The 24099-nt window shown below is 35.5% G+C and overlaps 1 protein-coding gene across 1 annotated transcript in view; it reads right to left on the bottom strand.

Annotated features, from left to right (window-relative positions):
* Nucleotides 1-8337: 8337 nt before the first annotated feature.
* Nucleotides 8338-24099, bottom strand: part of Cdh2 (cadherin 2, type 1, N-cadherin (neuronal)) — a 203946-nt gene continuing 188184 nt past the window's right edge. Inside the window, exons 15-16 of the mRNA XM_013014810.1 lie at nt 20459-20623; nt 8338-9749 (exon numbers count right to left, since the gene is read on the bottom strand). Of these exons, the coding sequence (XP_012870264.1) occupies nt 9543-9749; nt 20459-20623 (372 nt within the window). The 3' untranslated portion in view covers nt 8338-9542. The remainder of the gene's footprint in view (nt 9750-20458; nt 20624-24099) is intronic.

Raw genomic sequence — 24099 nt, 5'->3', positions numbered from 1 at the left:
CTCCATCAGAAAGAATGACATTTCCCCATTTGTTAGGAAATGGAAAGGCTTGGAAAAAATTATATTAAGTGAAGTAAGCCAAGCCCAAAGAAACAAAGGTCTCATGGTTTCCCTTATTTGCAATATCTAGTATATGTATGAATCAAGCAGGAAAGATCAGATAATGTGATGTTAGGAAAATGAACCTTTAGATAAGTATTTAAATGTCTTTTTCTTTCATGCATTTGTTTCTAACTTATTTGTAAGATTATTTCTTTGTAGCTTTGTATGTCCCTCCCCCACAGTACAACCACTGCTTTCACTATATTTGATGTGGGTATAATTTGTGGAGGAGACGGGAAAAACAAGTCATTTAAGGATACAGGTAGACCCAATGCAACTATGAGAAGTACAAGTTGTCATGTTGAAAACGAACTTTACAACTTTGGTGGGGGGGGAGGGGGGGAGGGGCAAGAGGGGAGGGGATTGGGTGGGAGGGAGGGGGAGGCTGGGAAGGGATGTGAAGGGTAAACAAAGGAGGAGGGTGCAATGCTTGATAAGAAATGTACTCATTATCTTGCCCATGTAATTGTAACCCCTCTGTACAGTATGTTCACAAAAATTAAAATTAAAAAAAAAGATTCTTATACATGCAGTCAGTGGGTTTAAGAGGAATGGTACCACAAAGAAAGACATTATTAAAAAGTGGATATAGAATCAGGTGAGCCTGGTAAAATGGATAGTTCTGCTAACATAGTTGAGATATTAAGTCTGCATCTCTTTTGCTCAAATCCATAAGGAAAATATCCCAAGTGATAATGTTTGATCTCCTTAGGATCTATTGCTTCTAAGCAATTCAATCAATTTTTAGAATTTTTGTGTTTCCAAGTTTCCTGGATATACTTGGATATTCTTCTATAGCTGGCAATTAAAGAAACAAAGTTGACAGGTGGTGAAATTTTCTGGCCAATAGAGCCTGGAATTATGCATGAATTTACTTCAATAAATCTGACTGTGAGGGCCAAAAAATTATATAAAACATATTCATGCTGTTTTGAATAATGCAGGAGTTTGAAACGGAATGTAGAAAATTAAGATTTTTGTTTTCAATTTTAAGAGGTAGAATGAAGTATTCTATCAGTGTGTGTATATGGAAAGGGCACCAAGAATTGGGTTATTGAATTTAAAGTTCTGTGGATGTTTGCTCTGAGGCCCTGGGTTCAGATCTTTTTCCCTTTTTCCTTACTTTTCCTTTTTTAGAGATAGGGCTCTCGATGTTACTTAGAGTGGCTCTAAACTCTAGGGCTCAAGCAATCTCTTGCTTCAACCTCCAGAAGAGCTAGGACTGCAGGTCTGTCCGGGCATCACGCATGGCACTACTACTGCACTTCAATAGGTGAATGGCTTCTGAATCCTTGTCTGTAGAATAGGAGCATATCACATGAGATGTAGTGGGTATGAAGTCAATCTTTGTATTGCCTTCAGGAAACATTCAGCTTCTCTTGAACATACATGCAGATAATATAGCCATCAAAGGCTAAAAGTGAGTTTACTATAAGACAACCCAGCTATCTTGGAAAAAGAAACAGAATAAACAATAGATCTTTCTTAGTGAAAAAGAAAATGAGATTTTACTAGCAGACTTAGTGTGCCCTCAGAACCTGATAATGTTACTTTGATTTCCAGAACTGTTCACAGTAACTTTGCAAAATGAGATGTGTAGAATGGCAATGGCAGGTAGGTCGTGTGGTTTGGTTGAGTAAAATTTTCCAATGGATTGTGATGAGCAGCTTTCTCAGTATTAAATGTTTCCTAGTACTCTCTAGATGCTAGAAATATTTTTGTGGAAGTGGTGTGAAAACAAAGTATGAGTATAAAAAAAGTATAAAACAACTACTAAAAAGAGAAAAAAAAAGTTTCCTCTCATTTTGAATCATTCTTTCCTTTTCCTCACATGCATTAAACTAATGTGCTTATTAGTGTTTTACAGGTATTGAATGGTTTGTGTCCAAAAGGGAAATTTACTCTTAAAATTCTGGTTGCAGCAAAGATTTTATTCAGAAAAATAATGATACTTAACAGGCTTAATCTCTCAAAATAGTAATTCTATGATTCAATACAATAACCAAATGATGCTATGTTATAAGCTACTTTTTTCTTTGCTCACCAAATGCCTGTACAGCCTTTAGACACAGATATATGCAGATTTCAATCATGACTCTATAGTACTTACAAATTCAATGTCAGAGGACAAGCTTTATAACTTTTACTGGTAGATCTTTTCCACCTAAAGAAACTGAAGAAAATAAAACTGGCCTTTTATGCCTGAACAGGTATTTCATAGATTCAAAGGCACTGATGTTAGTGTTTTATTGATGTTACTAAAAGACACAAATTTAAAGTTTTCTCTCAACCCAAATACCATGCCATCTTTCAGTGATGTACTCAATTAATAGTACGAGGCTTCTTTGAATTGTCAAAATATTAGGAACAACTTTATTGGATGTGATGGAATGCAGTAATGACTGTAAAATTTGGGCTGTCACCCCAAGTACATAGAACATGTGAAAATGAGCTGTTATTAAATCATCCATGCTTGCCAGTCTATGAAACCCACATGGTCTGCAATCACCACGAGGTCAATTTCAATTTCTGAGGCCTTGGGAGATCAGGCATTGATTCAAGCTCATTTATTCTAAAGATGGCACAGGTCTCACTCCGTGAAATGAAGCTAAACATTTAATTTGAAAAAACTGGGTAAAGGAAGAGGTTTCCTCCAATGTATAGGCTGCAATGTTTGTAATGATAAAGATGAAGCGACTGGGCATGGTGGAACACATCTATAATCCCAGCTACCTGCTTGGCTGCAGCAGGAGGATAATGCCAGTCAGCCTGGGCTAAATGTTAAGATGCTGTCTCAAAGAAATAAAACAAAATTAAAATAAAAATATAAATGGATTTTGTTTTGGCCAGTCCTGAGGCTTGAGCTCACAGTCTGGGTGCTGTCTTTGAGCTTCTTTTGCTCAAGGCTACCACTCTACCACTTGAGCCACCGCACACCACTTCCAGCTTTTTCTGTTTATGTGGTACTGAGGAATCGAATCCAGGGCTTCACGCATGCTAGACAAGTACTCTACCACTAAGCCACAGTGCCAGTCCAGATAAAATAATTGCAGCAAACTCTAAAATTGTACCATATAAAGTAAGAATTATTTCTACAAAGTGAAAACAGGAAAAATGTTTCACTAATAACTGAACATGTATTAAACATGTTTAAGGCTGGCCTTAAACTCACCATCTTCCTGCTTCTAGCTCATGAGTGCTGGGACTTAAGCATGCCACCTTACCAGATTTAAAGTCTCTTATATGAAGTTCATAACTACAGAAACAAACTAGGAACAAGTTACTGTAGAAGTTGTTATAATTAAATTGTTGTAATTAAATTGACATTGCATTCAAGAATTATTCTTGAGATTAAAATGTTCAAACTTTATAAAATGGAACCCATGAAACCATTAGACTCAATATATTTTAGTTAAGAGCAACAAACTATGGCAGACTAGAGTCCACCATGTTTTTGATTGACACAAATATTTGCAATCAAGAGAAATGCATCCATCTTCATGTCACTCCATCCTTAAGAGTAGATATTTAAAATACCAAAAAAAATTCAAAATCAAGTGTGGACTTCATTTTTATGGAACAAGCTGTAAAGAGTGAATGTATTCTCAAGCTACTTTCCTCACAGTCATTTATTGTAAAAGAAATTAAGAGAATCCCCTATCACCAATATATTTTTTAAAAATCTGCAAATAATTTTCCTAAACCTATTGTATCGCTGCTGAAACACCACCTATTTTTCTTTATACCAATCATTAATGCAGCTCCTAAATGGAAGAAATGATGAGACCTGAGACCTTTTACCACCCATCTTGCTGAAGTGCCAGTGACCAAGGGAAGAGGATGACTAAATTTATTGAGAATAATATGCTATCCCTCCTTTCCTTCTTTCCTCGTTCCCTACCCCTTTATTCCTTCTTTTGATTGATTGATTGATTTTTTTAGAGACACAGTCTAGCTATAAAGCCCACCTGGTCTCTATGTTCTGACTCAGCCTCCCAAGCTCTGGCATTATAAACTTATACTGAAGGGGTCAGTCAAATGATTTTCTGGATGAAAAGATCTGTTTGATCACATGTTTGTTTGCTATTGTCAAAGACATGAAAATGACATAAATATAAAGGGTTTAAAATCTGGTTGAGAAATTTGGTTGAAAACCATCTATCACTAATGTCCTACAAATATAAACAACCAAATGGCAAATGAGAAATGTGTATCTAATAATGCAGTGAAAAAAGTTCTTAAGCAGTTCAATATAATTTTGTTTGGCAGCCAAGGGGGCTGAACTCTGGGCCTGGACCCTGTCCCTCGGCTCTTCAGCTCAAGGCTAGTGCCCTACCACTTGAGCCACAGCACCACTTCCAGCGTTTTTCTGCTTATGTGGTGCTGAGGAATAGAACCGAGGACTTCATGCATGCAAGGCAAGCACTCTACCATTGAGCCAATTTCCCAGCCCTCAATAGACATTTTTGAAGGAAAGGAAAAGGAAAAGAAGTGAAGAAAAACTACAATGTATGAAACAGACTTTAAGAAAATATTATATTTTTAAAAATGGATGAAATAGTTTTATTTTAGAAAAAATGTAAATTAGGAAAATTGGTTACAGAGAAGCAAAGCATCTAAGTACACTAAACTTTACTGAAGAAATCTCTCTCCAATATGGCAAAAATTAGGATATTTTTAACGAATTTTTAAAGCAGTAATCATGGCTTACATAAACCATTCTGGAACACTGAAAAACAAATGTTCCAAAATATTTATATTAGGCTAGCATAATATTTAGAAAGAATAATGAAAAAAATCAGTATAAGAAATGTAAGGAAACCATTTAAAATTCCTAAGTAAAATAACAGCACTGCAACTATATCAAATCCATTAAATGAATAACATTAAAATAAGTAAAATTTATTCAAGGAAAGTTCAGAGCAACTTGAGCAAATTAGTGATATAACTTACCACATTAGTGGGTTAATGTAGAATCATCTATGTACATGAGTGAAAGATATTTTATAAAACTGGACATGTACACTCAAATTCCCAAAGAAGGCTGGGTTAAATCCTATCTATAGGAAATTCCATGTATAATGGTGAAAATCATAAAGACTTTTGAATATAGTTATGAATAATAAAATAATTCTTATAATAATCACAAATAGCAAATGCACAAGGGAAGAACAAGGATTAGCTTTGGAAGCAGGGAAAAAAAACCTTTCATTAATTGAAGTCATAATTATCTGTCAGGAATATCCAAGAGAATCATCAAAAAACTATTAGAACTAATATAAGGGTAAAATAAGACAGAAACTAGAGGAATCAACGTCGATAAATTTCCAAGAGAGTAATAAAAGAATCATTAGATAAACTGCTATGAAAAGTAGAACCCACTCATAACAGCAATGAAAATTACCAAGCTGTAATGCAATAAAATTAGATGTTTAGTGGAACTCTATGAAGTGAAAAGTGAGATATTATATAGTACTAGATGTGACAATAAATTAAATTGTTCACTTTTCATGACTCATTAAAATCTCAAATATAATTTTTGCATGGCCCCTGAAAGTGTTCTAAAACTTACACATGAGAAAATGTGGGAAAAGTATGTAGAAAACTGACCAAAAGAATACTAATATGAGGGAATAGCCTATCAGAGCAGATTTTCTAGTATAATCAATCTATATTGTACAGAAATTAAATAAAAGACCAATGAAACATAACAAAAAACCCTTGAAGCACATGTTAGTATGTTGACCTGGATATAAGAAAGTATGCATACCATATGACTAATTGTCTGTCACATAAAATTTCTAGGTGAATTAAGTTTTTAAATATAAACTAGGTAGATTACCTCATAAACTTACAGTTGAAAAGTGAGAATAGACCACAAAATATTTTTTTAATTGAGTAGATGAATTTACAAGATTAGCAAAAGACAAGAAATAACTTGGTTTGTAGGAGATCTTACTAATTAGTAGGGAAAAGGCAGAAATCATTCAATAGGGGAATGGTAACAGAGATAAAGACACAAAAATGGCTAAAATACATGCAGAAAAATCAAATTCCCACACCCATTCTCAGTAAGAATCAGGAAAATCTAATTTCAACAGGAATTATCATTTATCATTCATCATCACTATTATCATAACAAAACATTAAACATGTCATGTCTCCTACTGTAGAGTAAGAGAAGAAGCAGATTTTTGTAGATAGCTTTTAATTGGTGTAGTGTTTAATTAGGGATATCTGGCAGACAGTTCTTGATGTAAAGCACAAGTACTTTTATCATTGAAATGGATTTTTTTATCGCAAAAAGGTTCTAGTTCTAGATCTGATTGCTCATACTGCCAAAAAGATCAAAGTCACCAAGAATAGTCTATGGACACTTGTTATAAGTATATTCATAATCGTAGTTTTCAGTGTTTCTGTTTTGTTTTTTTTCCAGTAATTTTGTACTTGAAACTACTACTTTGACCCAATTCAAAGGCTAACTTCCAAAGAAAAAAAGAAAAAAAAAGATTGTCTTAAATTTTGTGGTTACTATTCTGAGCTGCATAAAATCCTTTGCCAGAAGAGGAAGTTGTTGGCTTTTTGAAAGCCTTGTCATATAGCTAAAAGGCACTTTGAAGCCATGTTAAAACATTTATAATTCCAACCATATTTAATTAACTTCTCTCTACTTTCTTGAGTCCTACAATTCCATCTCCAAGCATCTAATTTAGAGAAATATGTCCACATGCAAAAGAAAAAAAACAGCACAAGAATGCTGAATATATTTAATAGTGAAAAACTGGAAGCATTAATGGGGAAATCATGCAATAAAGCTATCACATCCACATTAGAGAATACTATGAATACTATGTAGCAGTTAAAACAGACCAGTTAGATGTGTGTGTGTGTGTGTGTGTGTGTGTGTGTGTGTGTGTGTGTGTGTGTGAACTAACATGGGAAATTTTCCAAGATACACTTAGTGAAATATGCAACTTATAGAAAAATACAATGCCAATTTTCATGAAAACAAAGTGAACTCTTTTTGAAAATATGTGTAAAAATGCCTTTTGGAACAAGAACCAGAATTATAACCAGCTAAATGGAAATTCTACCTGTAGAATTTTGTTTCTTATTTTAATAAAAATGCTTTTTCAAGAGAAATATAGTTGTGCTAAAAAAGACAGTTTAAAAAACAGTAATGCTTACATTTGATGATTGTATATACACTAAAATGTGTATATACAATGCATAACATTATATATGCATTAGATAGATCCTTTTAAACAATAATATACATTTTAAATGTTTGAATTTGAAAAGATAGTTGAATTTATTTAAATGTACAACAGTATGGGGCGCAGTTAAGGAATCAATTTTAGAAAAGACAGTTCTAATTAGCAAGTTGGGTTAAGTTTTCATTATGGGAATTCCCAGAGGCAAGCTCTGGCATTTAGTGATTAGAAAAGTTAACGAGAAAGTACTGCCTACAAAGTGAGCCAAAGAAAAAGCAAATTATGCTGTCTAATGTATAATAATCTTTTCAGATAAGCCAAAATAAAATAAAGAAAAGGGATTTACAAGTATCTTGTGTAAGCATTTTTTGAAATCTTACTATGTAGGAATATGTGATGTGATAAAGACTAAGAAGCCAATAGAAAAATACATAAGCATTTCGTCAGGTCTGATAAAATTCACTTATGAATCATAGTAAGATGCATAAAAATTTTATAAGATGTAGAGTATTGTCTCCTTTGTAGTTCCCCATGTGAGGCTAGATCATATATATCAAACAAGATAAATGATGAGGGAATGAATAAAAAGTCAGTCATACCTAAGTATGGTTCATTATATCCACAGAACAAAGAATCCCAGGAGAATTCTAGGTGCTCACTGCAGCTTTCAGTCTAGTTCTACAAATACTTTCCCAAAGTCTCCCTCACACAGGTGCCCAAAGAAAATACCTGGTCAAACCCACGTAATGAGCACTTTGGGGCAGAAATTGTACTCATCATTACTGATTTTTAGTATCATCACCAGGAGTTCCTACTCTTAAGTTATTTGATGACTTCTTTCTATGGTAGTATGGTCCACCATGATCATTTTTGCTGCTTAGTATCATGGCTGTCATATTCCAGCTTTGCTGCGAAAACAAATGCATGCTTTCCTTCTGTTATCTCAATGAAACTTCGGTATTTGGGATTTTTACAATGTTCAAAGCAGCTCAAATAGAAAAGAAGAAGTTCAAACCAGTCACCAGATCCAAAATTAGCATTTTATTCAGAATGCTGGGGTCAGAGGTGTGTCATTTATTTTCTGGTACACAATACAGAGGCAAAGCTGTTGTCAGAAGTCTCTCCAGTTTAAAAGCATTTTTTTTTTCATTTTGATTTTTTTTAAAAACACACTTAGTAGTGCCACCAGTGTCAGGCCACCCCTTTTTCTTTTCTTCTCCTTCCTTTTTTTTTCTTTTTTTGGTACAAATTATGTAAAACATTTGTGCTAAGAACATTTCTCCCTCCCCAAAACAAAAATGAAATCAAAAAAATTAAAAAAATTAAAAAATTAAAAATTGAGTATTCTAACTACAGTTCAACAATTGAATCCAATGTCACTTTGTTTTGTAAATACTTTATCCATAACGAAAGATATAAACATGCAAAAAACCTGAATCCATAGTCCAAAGAATACATACACATGTTCTGAAGCTCCTGCACTTCTCCATAGACTATGCTGAGAAAACATTATGTACACATACCATTTTTACAGTGACGTGGAAAAAATACAGTAAAAAAAAAGTGTACATGGATTGAGACCAAAATGTGTCTAACACTCTAGTTTATGAAAAAATTCAATTTTGCTACAAATCGGTGATATGAAAACTCCCTTTATTTGCAACCAGCTGCGTAAGTTTTTAAGATTTTAGTGGAAAAAAAAACTACAGTCTAAAACTAGAAGTAATGTACATTTTCCAATCTCATGGTCTTACCCTCCCCCCCAAGATACTAAAATTGCTCCATGAGTTCTTGTTTTGTTTGTTTCATTCTGTATTTTAACAAAAAGCAAATGCAATGTAACAAAAGCGTGTTGAAGCATATCATGGTTTAACTTTCTGCTCCTGCCACAAAATATTTTGTCTTTTACTTATCATTTCAGAAATCAGTACCATTAAAGCCTTAAACAGAAAACTAATTCCAATCTGAAAAAGGTACAAAAAGGCACATAAAATCCCAGTGCTTCTGTACTGTAAAATTCAAGTGTAACTGAGCTCAGTGTTTTTCCAAACAGTATTGGATCACTGATATTCCCTCTGAGCCCAAATTGGTTTGCAGCCTATCCCAAAGCCTCCAGCAAGCACGGTGCTAGTAGACTACAAAGTTAAAGCCTAGCTTCTGTATGCTTTTTGGGAATATCAGTAGAAATCATTTGTACTTGTCCAAAAACCAAGTTCACCCTGAAGTTCAGTCATCACCTCCACCATACATGTCAGCGAGTTTCTTGAACCGAGGTCCCCAGTCGTTCAGGTAATCATAGTCCTGCTCACCACCACTACTTGAGGAATTAAGGGAGCTCAAGGATCCAGCCGTGGAACCACTGCCTTCATAGTCAAAGACTAAGAGGGAGTCATATGGCGGGGCTGTGGGATCATTGTCGGCAGCTTTAAGACCCTACAATTTGGAGAGACAAAGAAAGAAAAAGACTTAAGAGATGGTTGCAATTTGCAAAACCACACGCACACGTCCCTTTCTTTCATGGGATTTCATGGGTTCAAGAACTTGTCTGCAATTTCCATGGGCAGGACCGCAAAAATTTCAAAATGGAGGTTATCATGGTATAAAGTTAAACAGAAACTATTTTTCTTCTGCAACCAGATTATTGAAAGAATCTACCCAGAGTCTCTGAGATGTAAGATGGGATAGAGAAGATGTCTAGCAGATAGCAGAAAGGATAAGTCAACGGCTGAAAGTCAAATAGAGGGGATCTGACATAGTATGTGGAGCAAGGTTACTAGATTAAAAAAATATTAAAATGCAAAATAAATTTCATTATCATAATTATTATACATTTGTTCTCATTCATTCACTAAAGGTAGAAGAATTATAGTTCTTGTTAGGATCTCTGAGAAGCACCGTTGTTTACAGTCTATTGGATAATCTTTAGAAGAATAATTTAATTCTGGAACAGCTTACCTGAGGCAAACAGCAAACTACAGTATCACATGATATGTGGACCTCCTGTATTGGAGGATTTCAACAATTAACAGGTGTAACATAAGCTACAGGTCAGCCGGAGGGAAAGGGGTAAGTATGAATGCCACCATCCTTATTTCTCGACCAGCTTACAATCTAGCTAACAGGTACAACTGTAATCTGAAGCAAATGATAAATGGTCAGCAAAACTGTAAAGTCTAAGTAGAAGTCCTCAGGATGCTGAAATGTCATTTAGATTCCCGGGAAGAGTACATGAGGAAGAAGAAATATTGTATTTCCTCTAATTATGGAAGATCAAAGGAAGAATAAAGATAGGGCAAATGAGATTGCTACGTAGGAAAGGCACTCATTAAATCATTTGTTATTCAAAGCACATAAAATGTGGAAAGAAATGCTGAATTGTGAATAGATATTATTGTTTTAAAAATAGGATAACTTCTGTCTTCTGCAGACCACAGAAAAATCATGATCCAATACCTGCACATAATATGCCAGTCTAAAACAAATGCATAGCTGGTTCTTAAAAAGACTTAAAAATAAGGAATTAATTATAATCTACATTTTTAACTCTTAATTAGGTACTTTCTAATATGCAACTGAAATATTTGCACTAACTTGTAATTATATCTCACACAACTTATATAGGACCTTTTGAAATTTTCTCTATTTTCTTAGTTTCATTCTAGAACTCCAAGATATAAAAGTACTAGCCTTTAAGCAATCCTTCTCTTTGTGTAACTGCTTTTCAAGTGCTTTTGACTCTTCCTCTCTGAGAAATTGGTTCTTACAGTCCACATGTTTTTATGAGCATGGGCATGTGCTTTTTAAAAAGTACTTTTTAAAAAAGGTATTCTTCTAACTTGCACATGAGAAATAGATTTTTTTAAAAGCATGAAATTTAAAGTCAGACTCAGAGCAGTATAGTTTTTTAAAAAGCAGGTCTTAGTGGACATGTCAACTCTCTGCAATACCAGCTGTAAGGCCTCAGAATTTCCAAATCTGCGATGGTAATGACAATGATAAAATTATCATAAAAGCCAAATGAGATAAACAGGCTCTGGCTCAGCACCATGTCTGGGAAATGTAGAAATTAAGGAATATCAGTTATTGTTGTAGATGTTTTTTTAAAAATATGATTTCTATTGTTCCCATTAAGGTTGTAAAGAGAGGTTACTATTTCATAAGTCAGGTAATGAGTATATTTCTTTTTGGACAATGCTACTCCCCCCTTAGCTTTCTGCCAGTTTCCCCTTTCCATCCATGCCCACAAGTTACATAGTTCATTTTCCACATAGCAATGACTGAATACCATTTGTTCACCCTTTCTCCCTCCCTCTTTCTGTGTTCCCTCTGCAGCCCCCCTCAAAAGACAAACAAAAAAAAGCACAAAAACTAACAACAATCCTGACAACAGCAACAAACACTCATGCTAACATTTCCTGGAATTTGTCTTGATTAAATAGTATTTCAGATGTTCAGAATTATGCCTTTGGGCTCTTCCTTTAGTCTGACTGCTTGCGCATGGAGTTTAAAGAAATTTCCTCTTTGGGAACTGTAAATAAATGTGAGGAAGTAATATTTTAAGGAGTAAAATGGCAGTTACTAGAACTCCAAAAGAATGAAAAGTATACTACCTGTACCCTTATCTATAAGTTTCTTCTACTGCATGTCATAGCCACTTAAGTATCACTTTCTTCCTCTAGTTTGATTATACAATTTACACCCCAGGAAAGGCTGTTGAAAACAATTAAGCAAGACTTCAGCACACTACTTTAATATACAAAACTGAAATGATTCTAGATATGATTTTCCTTATCTTATTTTTAGAATAAACTACAAGGCAATTCTGCTGAGGCTGAGAAACATGGAAGCCTACAATTTCTCAGAATTCCTTACTCCCTTTCTGTGGTCAGTCGGGTTACTGGCCTCAGTGACTCAATGCCCGCCCTCACTACCACAAGAGCCTAGCTCCACCCATTTGCTTGGCACTGGGGTTAGTTTTGGCAAACCTATATGGGGTGCAGGAAGAGTAACCTAATTAAGTTCTCAGAAGTACTTCCACTGGCTTCTTCTCTACTTCTCTTTTGACAAGAGACTGCCCCACATAGGGATTTTACTTTCACTTGGATCTACATGCATATAAAACACTGTGCCATCGATGGACTATAGTTGACTTATAACTTGAACAAGAAGCCAATCCTGGTTATTGAAAGCCAACAATACTTGGGAGTCATTAGTAGTTAAAACCTTAGGTAACAATAGGTAGCATAGAATATACCTTTATTTGTTTTGTTTACATTTATTCAATTAAAGATAGGCTGGATGAGTATTTATTGTCGTAAAGTGTGGCAATGTCTCTTGCTGACAATGTTTTACCCACTGACTACCTTCCTAGAGTATACACCTTTTAGCACTCATGTACATACCCTTCCCCTTGGCATACACGTTCAGGAACTGCAAACCTAAGAGGCAAGTATTTCCCTGAGCTCAGTACTATCTAACTGGAGTCACCCAAGAACTGCACTAAAAGGAATCTGAATTTCTTTAGCTTCAGTAAGAATGATGGAAATTCCTGATAAGAACAATGAATTCCTGAAAACAAATATCAAGATCTCATCACATCAATTGCTTCAAAATATAGAAAGTACCAAATGGCAAACAACACTGTATTCAGTTCATCATTTTGATTACAGTTACACTTTTAAGCAAAAACAGACTCGAGCATTGCTCAGTCTTTATGGTGTCAGCACTATAAGGTACTGGAGACAGCTAATGGTTAACAGGGCTCAAATGTGTCTGGATTAAGAAAGTGATGGCTTTTGTTTACTGCACCCAGGGAATAAGCACTAGAAGAGATCTGGTCAGCATTTATGTTTTCAAGGATACCAGAACTCTCTGTCAACCCAATAAGCAACCTGATTCAACCCCTTAAAATATAATCTTGGAGGTACTAACTTCCAAACCAGATATTGAGATTCTTGAAAATGTTTCCCTCCCTCACTTCCCCCTCCCTTCTATCCATCCTTCCTTTTCTCTCTTCCCTCTCTCCTACTTTCCTCCCTCCTTTTTTTCTTTAAAGAGGTTAGAGTCATAAAATGCACTGGTGAGAGACCACGGTGCCACATAAAAGCATGACATATCATCTTAGTACTTAATGACTGTGAAAGGACAAAGCCAATGAATTTTTAAAAGAATGCTCAGGCAAGTCATCTTTACAGGCAGTGGTTACTTATGTATTTTACCTGGCTTCTACTTGGATAGTCTTGATTTTTATTGGAAACTAAAATAGGACTCTTCCAAACTAAGTATTATAGAAATTTTTGGTAATATTTTAGTAACTCTAAAAAGATCATAGTCAAAGTCCTAAGAAACTGACAAGCAACAGGCCCACAATCAGAGGGAATATGGAATGAATCTGGGGCGACAGAACCTTCTGGTCCTTCCTTATGGGATTATTTTATTCTTAGATGTGGACACCTTTCCTCGTGATGTAAAATGTACTGCTTGCTGCCAAACATACAAACTAGCTGTGTGTTTTTCTCTAGGTTTTGACTATATTTAGAAGAGTCTGCTTTTTGTTTCACCTGTCCTGGAGAGACAGATCTTGAACTCTGGATAAATTTATCTGGATATATTTATAATTTTTTCTGTAGTTGGAGGGTCCTTAACAAAGTTGAACAAGCTGTGGCTATGTTCTCGTTGAGGTGATATTTATAGGCTTCTGATCCTCTGCTTTATGGGTGGCTACATGCTTTTATGGGGCCTATAAAACCCTACATCCTTCAGTGAGGAACACATGAGGATACAAGAAGAAAGAGGTCTATTGATCCTCTTACATTCTGTCTTCTCCAGTCTTAGTGCCATTACTTTGACTCAAATCCTCATTATATCCTGAGTGGAGAAAAGCAAAAAAAAAAAAAAATAGTACTCAGTTCTTTTCCTGTTCCTTGCATACAGACTACTTTGGCTTTTATCTCCAATTTAATGGCATTCCCTCAGATAAAGTACTGCGTGTTTTCTATGGCCTAAGCAGTGTTTCCTACATAACGTATGAGCTTCCCCATGGGCAATTCCAGACAGTTTTCAACTTTTCATGGCAAACTTAAAGTTGATTACCATTTAAGTAATAGAAGATATATGCAGAAAGGGGAAGAAAACAAAACTAGATAAGTGTCTTTCAAATGCCTGAAATTTGGGTAAAATACAGGATAAAATCTACACTCTTTAGTAGAACACTAGTGGCCCTAGATTGTGATCCACTGCTGTTTCAGTTATGCTCAACTCCAGCAATGCCAACCAAATTATGTACTCTTTCTCCTATAGATGAAAGGTTCTACCTTGTTAATGGCTATTCATTTCCTTCTAAGAAGCCATCTACTCTTTTTGAAATGTCTAACTCGTAGTTGTTCATTTAATTAATACCCACCATTCATTCATGTACCCATTCAAAATCTCATTAAAAATGTCACTTCTGTTCCATGGATTTTTCTTCCTCAACCAGATTGAGAGTCATTCCTATGATCTCTCTGGACCCTCATTTATATTCATGTTTGGCTGGAGCTAATTGTGAGATACTTTCTGTAGACTGTTTTGTACCACATCCTGCTTTCTCATAGTGTCACATATCTGATAGGTACCTACAAGGTTACATTGTTTTGCTTTCCTAGGTTTAATTTCCCCCCTCCATCAGCATATAGTTCATATTTAAATTTAGTCTATTCAGAAGAAGTTAGAATAGAGGTTTGAAATAGGTGTGCATATGTATTACACTATATAATACTATACAGAATTAAATTTCATTACTGCTCCTTTTTGGGTCTGACATCAGACATTGCATTTTGCTTAAAGCAACTTTTCGGAAGGAGATTTCAACTGTTTTACTTAGAATTTGAGGACAGTAGGAAATATTTTAGATATAAAAGGTAACTTACCTGTAATAGGTAATTATTAAGAGAATCTGTCATGTAACTGCCATTATATTAACAATTTTACCTACATGATCTCATTATCTTCTCATTAACTACAATTTATCCCTATCTCACAACTAAGAAAATTGGAAAGTCAAGAGGTTAAATCCTTGTAAAATGTAGCAGAGCTTCAAGGTAAGACAGCTAAATTTGAACTCAAGCAACCAACTCCTGTGAGAGTGGAATGTGCTATTTTACAAAAACAAAATTATAATAATAGGATAAATATATATTGTTTAAACATCAGTAGTTTCAGCAAACTATTTTAAAAGAATCTATTACTTATTTTTAAACAATACAAATCATAAGTCAGGTTTTTAACAAATGGATGAATTTTTTTCCCCTGTCCTGGGGTTTGCACCCTGGGCCTGGATTCTGTTTCTGAGCTTTTTAGCTCAAGTATAATGGAGCCACAGCTCCATTTCTGGCTTTTGGTGGTCAATTGGATACGCGAGTCTCTTTCCTAATTGGGCTGGTTTACAACTCTGATCCTCAGATCTCAGCCAAGCAAGGAGCCAGGAATATAGGTATGAGGCATGGACATTCAGCTTGCAAATGATTTTTAATACTTCTGAGATGGGGAAATATACATAATTAGTAATGTTATTACAGACACTCTAATGTCTACTGTAAGGCTGAGATCTAATGACTTTGTAACAATGTCTCACTTATTCTCTGAAGGTCATGTTTGAAAACTCAAAATAAAATGAAATTTTGCAATTGAAATAAAAAACAAAGAAACATATGATTTGCTTTTAGTCTACCTGCCTGACTGGAAATAAGTTATTTTTAAGATTCAAGGCAACATCTATCCTTTATTTAAATAAACAAACTAGAAAATGTTCTCATGAGCTTTCTTATTTCTTACATCTATAAAAGCATTCCAATTATAATCACTACTATATTCTTCTTCCCTTGGAACATTTGGTACACTGCTAAATCAAATAAGACCTGGAGATAAATAAATTTTTGTGCATTTGCAGTGTTTTTTTTTTAACAAAGTGTGTTTGAGTTCTTTCTAGGTGCCTTCAACTGTTTTAAAACTTTAAAACTATTTTTTTTGTCTGTCAAGCTAAGGAAAAGTTCTGAGCAAGTCTTTACCAGTAGTTTGGATAAAAGAATCAGCATGGAGCTTCTGAGAACTTTGTAACTTTCAGCAACTTTTTATTGCCTTGAACTTACCCACAGAACTGACCTAGAACTCAGTTTTTGGTTGTTGTTAGTAGCATTTTAACTTCCTTAGAGCTTTTCTCCAATTGTACAGGCATTTCTAGGTACACATTGTCCGCTACCTCTTTCATCGAGTTTCTAAATCTTGGTATCACATTTCACTTGGGGAATAATTCTCAAATCAAAAATCGATCATTCTTTCACCAAACCAAGATGCTCTACACTACCTTGCAAGGATAAACATCTCTTCCTTGGACCACAGAAGAGCTCAGGATGGGACTCTGAAGGGAAGCAAGCTCAATGTAAGATGGCATGTTACTGGAGGCCACCAAATCCATACTTTGTGTGTCTGACCTTTCTTGGCTTGGTAAAGTGTCATTTAGAACTAAGGAGAAGTGAATTTGAGGCAGGAAGAACTACACAGAACAACAAACTGACAATTGTGGCATGCAAATAATTATTGGCCTGTTGGCCTCTGTTGTTGGCCTACAAGATGCATTTTAGGAGGGGCTGAGATGCAGCTGGAAAACAAATAAGAACACAGCACAAGGTGCATCCTATGACTGGCTGAACAGATGCTTCTCAGCTTAGTATGTGGTTATATCTTGATCAACAAAGGGTAAGGAGAGAACATTACAAATCAAAAGTGCACTTCATATACCTAACCTACTGAATACTGTAGCTTAGCAACATGAAACACTATTGTAGTCTCTGTTGTTCCCTCCATTACTCTCATGGCTGGCTGGTAGCTACCCTGCATACCAGATGGGATTGTGCTGTAGTATGCCTAACTTGGGAAGAGATACACATTCAAAATTAGAAATTCCAATTTCCTGAATGCTATCATTTTTGCACCATTGTAAATTTGAAAAATTCTAAGTTCAATTACCATAAGTCAAGGACTGTCTATACAAAGATTGTTCTGGAAGCAAAGTAGTGAAGATATGCTCTGACCAATTTACTTTTCAATCTACATATTACTGGCACAGTTAGGTTATACCCAGGAGATATTCACTAGTGATTTGCTAAATGGCTAATCCCAAATCCAGCTCAGTATTAAAAAAAACAAGTTATTCTTAACACATGCAGACAATCCTCAAATGATGAATGGACTGGAAATGAATCTGCAATCAGTTGTTTGGAATAAACTTTCATGTAAGTAATAATATGTGTTTTGTTATAATTTCAAGATAGTTTTTAAGTGCCAAACCTAAGCACAGTTCAGAGAACATAATTTCAAAATGAAAATTCCCACTGTATCTCTTTACTGTGGTATTTATTAGAACTGAATCTTATCTAAATGCTGTGCTCTATCTACTGAGAAAATGCAACCATTTCAAAACAGAAATCAATGAACACACCCATACACTAAACACAAACGTAGTATAACACATTTTAACATATTTTTGTTTTCTGAATGTAATCATCACCAGTACAGTAGGAGGTTCCAGATTTGGTTTCTGCTCAATCTCCATAAAATGCAAATTCTGTGGTGTCAAGAGCTTTATGCCCTATACAATGGCTGCAGGACTTAAATTCCTGAAAACAACCAAGTCTAAAGAAGCCAGCAATGTACTAGATAAAACCATGAACAAGAAATAGAATTCATTGTAGAGAGAACTCTCATGCTCCCTTGGGAGGAAGAAATATTGCCAGTTATATGCCAGATAGCTAGTGAGGGTTAGGCCACAGGAAGCATCGTGTTAGCCCTTCTCAGAGATATCAAGAATTACTTCATAGAGAAGATGTTAACACAGAATCCTTACAAGCCTAAGAGGGAGGGAGTAGTGCTGTGGATGGTTAAAAAGAATTGGGTTTTGAGAAGTTACTGTCTGTTCAGAGTCTGATCCTCTCACAGAACTGCAAACCACTCATTAGGGCTATAGGTGAAGAAAAGAATGGAGAAGAATTCAATTGTGAACAGTTTTATAAATTGCTTAGGGTTTAATTTTTATCACCAAGAAAAAAAAGAGATTCAAGAATGGAACTGAAATCCCACAGAATACAAACAAGCCCCCAACAAGTATTTGCTTAATTATACTGAAGCCATGATTTTTTGCTTAAACAATCTAGGTCCTACACCTATAATCAAGAGATTTACTACATCTTGAAACCGGATGATCACAGGAATAACTCATGAACAATCTTCATAACAATGAGTATAAATTAGATGAAAAATCATCAGGAATTCCTACACAGACTCAAGGATTTAAGTCCTTTATAACTTTCTTAAAAAAATTCTCTAAGCAGATCTATCTATCTATCTATCTATCTATCTATCTATCTATCTATCTATCTATCTATCTATCTATCTATCTATCTGAATAAGAACTGGAACAGTCAGAGCATATTTTGGTAGATAAAAGGAGATACTGGCATACTCTTGTCTTTTTCCTTCTAAATATTTAAGAAAAGACAATACATATAGTCAGAAATTAGAAGATCACTCAGGAATTCAGTAATAGACAGTCACAGAGGCATATAAATATTGCAACTTCGTTTCAAAACTTTCTACAAGCTGTAAATAATCTAAAACCTTAAGGTTTTCTTTACATATATGAGTATTTTAATGAAGACTTAGAAATAAAAGGCTTATCAGTACATGCTCATAGACCACATGTAATTGTTAATATTTTGTACTGCATGAGGACCAATTGATTTTTTTTCCCTTTCGATAGTACTTAGGCTTGATCTCAATGACACATGCTTGTTAAGCTGGCACTCTAATGTTAATTCAGGTACCTCGCTCTGATTTTTGCTGAGAAAGTGTCTTGCTTCCTACCCAGGTTCTTGCTAGAATGACAGCATTGACCATGTCCAGCTTCTCTCTGGTGAGACGCTCTCATGTATTTTTCTTCCTTGTGGTGGCCTGGAACCACCATCTTTTCCATCCCAGACTTCCGATGGCTTTGAATAACAGGTGTATACCAGTTATTGATTGAGAAAAGGTCTTACAAATTTTTCTACCTGGGCTGGCCTGGAATCATGACCCTCCAATTCTGTCTCCCAAGTAGCTGGGATTACTAGGTGATTACAATTCTTATCATGAAGATCCTGAGGAAGTATCTAGAGGACACAACACCTGTTATGTATTTAGTCAGTACTAATATATACTGCTGTCTTGTACTAATAACAACAATGCAAAAAGGTAAGTAAAATGAGAGTCACAATCTAACGACTCAGCATCTTGTCTACTTAAATACCTAAGTATTAAATGTAGTGGAATTCTTGGCCAGCAATAAGATAATTTTGTCAGTGAAAATCCTATCTGTGACATTCAACAGAGAATTCACTTCCTCTTACAGAGGCTCTTAATGCTCTTGAATGAGGCAAGTATTTAAATCACTTACATAATGTTTAATTCAGCTGTTCTTCCAACTGATTTCCTTCAGTGGAATCACTGGCTAGGCCCTGAACAGATGTCAAATGCAAAGGGTAGAACATAGAAAACTTCAAGGGAATTATTATTATATACTATAATATAGTTAGTTTACTACTTACAATCTAGGGGAAAAATTCTTCCTGGGTGAAGTGTGACTAATAACTGATAATATATGATGAAATTCATTTTTACAAACCACAGAATATAAATTCACAGACCTGTATTATTATAATTAAATGGTTTCTCTGTTACTGTAGCCATATTTGTTTTCACATAAGAATAAATATAGGAAAAGTATGAATCACATAGCTGTATTTTAAGAAAACTGTGGTCTACATAAGGCTAATCATTATTTTCAAATTAAAATAAAAACTTTGCCAACTGCTGGTGGTTCATGCCTATAGTTCATTCCTAACTCTCAGGAAGCTGAGAGCTGAGGATTATGGTTCGAAGACAGATGGGGAAGAAAAATCTGTGAGACTCTTATCTCCAATTAACTACCCCCCCACCCAAAGCCAGAAATAAAGCTGTGGCTAAAGTGGTAGAGTGCTAGCCTTGAGCAAAATATCAGGGACATCATCCACGGGCACAAAACTAATAATATTAAAATAAAAAGGCTTATAAAGAAAATGAGTCTCTTTCTATACCTCATTAATGAAGTCTCCGATGTCCCCGGGGTGTGGGGCTGCAGACCGGACAGGGTACTGTGGTTCAGCATGAATGGGTCTCTCATCCAGTCGTCGGATTCCTACAGGCTTGATGGCATCAGGCTCCACAGTATCAGGCTGCTGGAGTTGGCTCAAATCATAATCCTGCAAAAGACAAAACCCAAAATCCATGGTGGATGGGTACAAAGATGGAGAATTACAACCTTTGTGTTTAAACACATCCTCAGAATGCATAGAAATGAGTGGAATTTAACATAATGGAAAAGTTGCCACTAGGAGTTTTTCATGTTATGATTAAATATTTCTTTCACACAGCTCTTTCTTCTGTGTTTTTCATGTCTGCAGTCTGTGCTCCATCTGCTTTCAACCGTTCCTCATCAGCTCTCAATGGGAAACAGCAGTGTGACGAGGTCTCACTACAAAATGACTAAAAAACCAACTAGAATGTATAGTTGTACCACAGAACCAAAAAAGAAAAAAACCCACCACTAATGTAATGCCTTGAATATTTTTTTTTAAAAACTTGATAGAATCTAGGCCCTTATATCTGTCATTCTAGCTACTCAAGTGGCTGGGGATCGGTTTAAAATCAGCCTAGGCAGGAAAGTCCATGAGATTCTTATTTCCAATTAACCACCAAAAAGCCAGAAGCAGAGCTGTGGCTCAAGTGGTAAAGTGTTAGCTTGAACACAAAAAGCTCAGGGACAGCACCCAGGGCCTGAGTTCAAGGCCTAGGAGTAGCACCAAAGAAAAAATGGTGAAGGTATCAGTATCAATATTTCAGTCAACTTCATTGCTTCCTCCATTCTGTGATCTGGAGCCAGAGTCTACAAATTATAGTTTGTGGGTCAGTCTGATCTGTGGACTATTTTCCCTTCAGAATGGCCTTTTATTTTCAGAGTGTTACTTAAAATATCAACCAGGATATGCTAAGGGCACCACATGTGGTCCATAAAACCTAATGATCATTTCCTATCTAGCCCTATATAGAAACAGTTTGGTGATCTGAGATCTAAGAGTGCTGTGCCAGGGAGAGTACAGACTGTCCTCAATGAAGCTATGTGGCACATTCTGGAAAAACAGCCTCTGAACTTACAGGGAGGGAGAAGGAAGAAGTATAAGAAAGGATGGTGTGGGCATAGACTGAATCCTATGAACTATTTTTAGATAATATAATAGCTGGCTGGACAGAAATGTATAAGGAAACACACTGTAAGTTGGAAATGAATTCAATTTTATGTTTTGGCGAGCACTTCACACTTTTAAAACCTCCAAATTCTCTGCTATAAAATGTCATATCCCCATCTTAACCTAAATGCCCCAATTCAATGCTGACATTTACAGAATGTACCAATAATCTGTTCCTCATCTTCATTCCTACTGCATCTCTATCTAAACTCAGCTTAAATCGTTCCTCAGAATCTCTACAGTAGTTTTGATTTATTCAATTCTCAAGCATTTACCACATCTGGCAGTGTTTGGGGTGTTTTACATACATCTGTTCATTTAATCCTCAGACTACATTTTGCCATCCCCATTTAAGAGAAGACACCAAGTTTCAAGTAACTCAGGAAACTTGTCCATGGTCCCAGATCTATCAAGACACAAAAACTGGCCCTAATTCCAAATGTATTATGCTTTACAGACTGGCTCTTTTCACAGTTACCTTTGACACTGCGTCAAGCTCAAGCTACAAGACTGAATTAAAGAGGAATGAGTAAATGGCTGAATCCATATTCAGAAAAGAGATCAACAATGCTCAATAGGAAATGTACTCATACACCTTTCTCATGTTAATGTAAGTCCTCTGTGCAGTACTTTTTATAATAAAATGTACCCAAAAAAGAGATTAATGTCAAGACTGGTTAAAATAACAAGAAAGATAAAGGAAAGTTCACTAACCTGCATACCCACTATATGCCAGGCATCCAACCAAGTTGTTCTTTTTTTTAAAGTATGTATTAATTGAACTAAGATTTCACTGTGCTATTTCTACATGCATATAATACACTTCTACCATGGTTCTTGCTGAAGATTTTTCTCACCATTAATACTTGCTAACAAACATGTAAAATTGTTTTATTACCTTGTCTTTGAATGCTAAAGTTTATTCTGAGTGGTGGATAAAATTCCTGAAGTCATACATGTAGTAGATGATTAAGATGGGAGCCAAAACCAGGTATGTCTTGATACACATGATATAAAACAGAACTCTATAGCCAGACACCAGTGTCTCACATCTGTAAACTCAGTTACTCAGGATGGTGAGATCTGAGGATCATGGCTCCCAGCCAGCCCAAGAAAACAAGCAAGTGGCCCCTGTTGAGTGTGCACCAGCGCACACACACATACACCGTGCATAAAAATAAAAAAAACCTAGGATGTTAATTCCCCCTGATCTTAACTCGTCCCCTAATTAATTATTTACTTAGAGCTTTGTCTAGCCAGTACCATGATGGAAGAGCTATCCATCTCAGAAGTGTGTACCACAATGAGGGTAGGTGGGAAAACACAAAATAAGACAAGCCAGATAGAGATGCATACTTTGTATATCACAGATAATAAAATACCCTGAAGAAAAATTGGTGTTGTATCTGAACACTGAAACGTGGGAGAAGGAGAAAGCACTGTTTAAGAAAATCAATGACATGAGCAAAGGAGCGGGATTGTTGTCAGGATAGAGTATTTCAAATCATCCATATAAAATGAGTGAGAACAGCTTCATCTTGCACAAATGTGCTACATTTTCAATTTTATAGAATTGATGAGTTACAGAATATGTTATGGGTCTAAAATGATATAACATGTAAAAGCCTTTGAAATGTAAAAATGTTGTACAAGATCAAGAGAGATTTATTTCGAGAGTTGTGAATGCTTCCACATGAAGAAACGTGGTTTTCCAGACCATTTTTAATTGTGTAACTACCAACACTGGAGAGTGGGATAAACTGTGGATTAGTTTGGACTCTCAGTGTGTTCCATAAAGATACATACTTATATGTGTGTGTATATGTGTATACATACATATACATACATACATATATATATACATACACATATATATATATATATATATATATATATATATATTTGTTGATGGTGGTGGTGGTCCTGGGGCTTGATCTCTGGGCTTGGGCGACGTCCCTGCGTTCTTCAGCTCAAGGCAAGTGCTCTACCACATGAGCCACAGCGTCGCTTCCAGAGTCTCATGGACTTTCTTGACTGGGCTGGCTTTGAACTGTGATCCTCAGATCTCAGCTTCCTGAACAGCTAGGATTATAGGCGTGAGCAACCAGCACCTGGCTGTACATATATTTGTATATAAACATACATATTGTATTTTGAAAGTTTATAAATATTTCCACCCTGAGAGTAAAATGTATTTTTTGGAAGTCCCTGAATTGAATCAAATTTAAGAACTATCTTTTCTGTGGTTACATATTTCTTGATAGTCTGGGATATATTTATTGCATGATAACCTACTGTGATAAAGATAGGAATATAAGAATTTCTTTTATTGTTTTAGCTCCTTTATCGAAGATTAGATGGCTATAGGTCTGTAGGTTCATTTCTGAGTTTTCAATTCTATTCCATTGGTCCTGAGGTCTGTTCTTATGCCA

This window comes from Dipodomys ordii, unplaced genomic scaffold, assembly GCF_000151885.1.
Source record: "Dipodomys ordii isolate 6190 unplaced genomic scaffold, Dord_2.0 Scaffold25, whole genome shotgun sequence".
In the NCBI taxonomy this organism is placed as follows: Eukaryota; Metazoa; Chordata; class Mammalia; order Rodentia; family Heteromyidae; genus Dipodomys; species Dipodomys ordii.
Note: the sequence above shows the minus strand (reverse complement) of the source record. Positions and strands in the feature narration are given on the sequence as shown.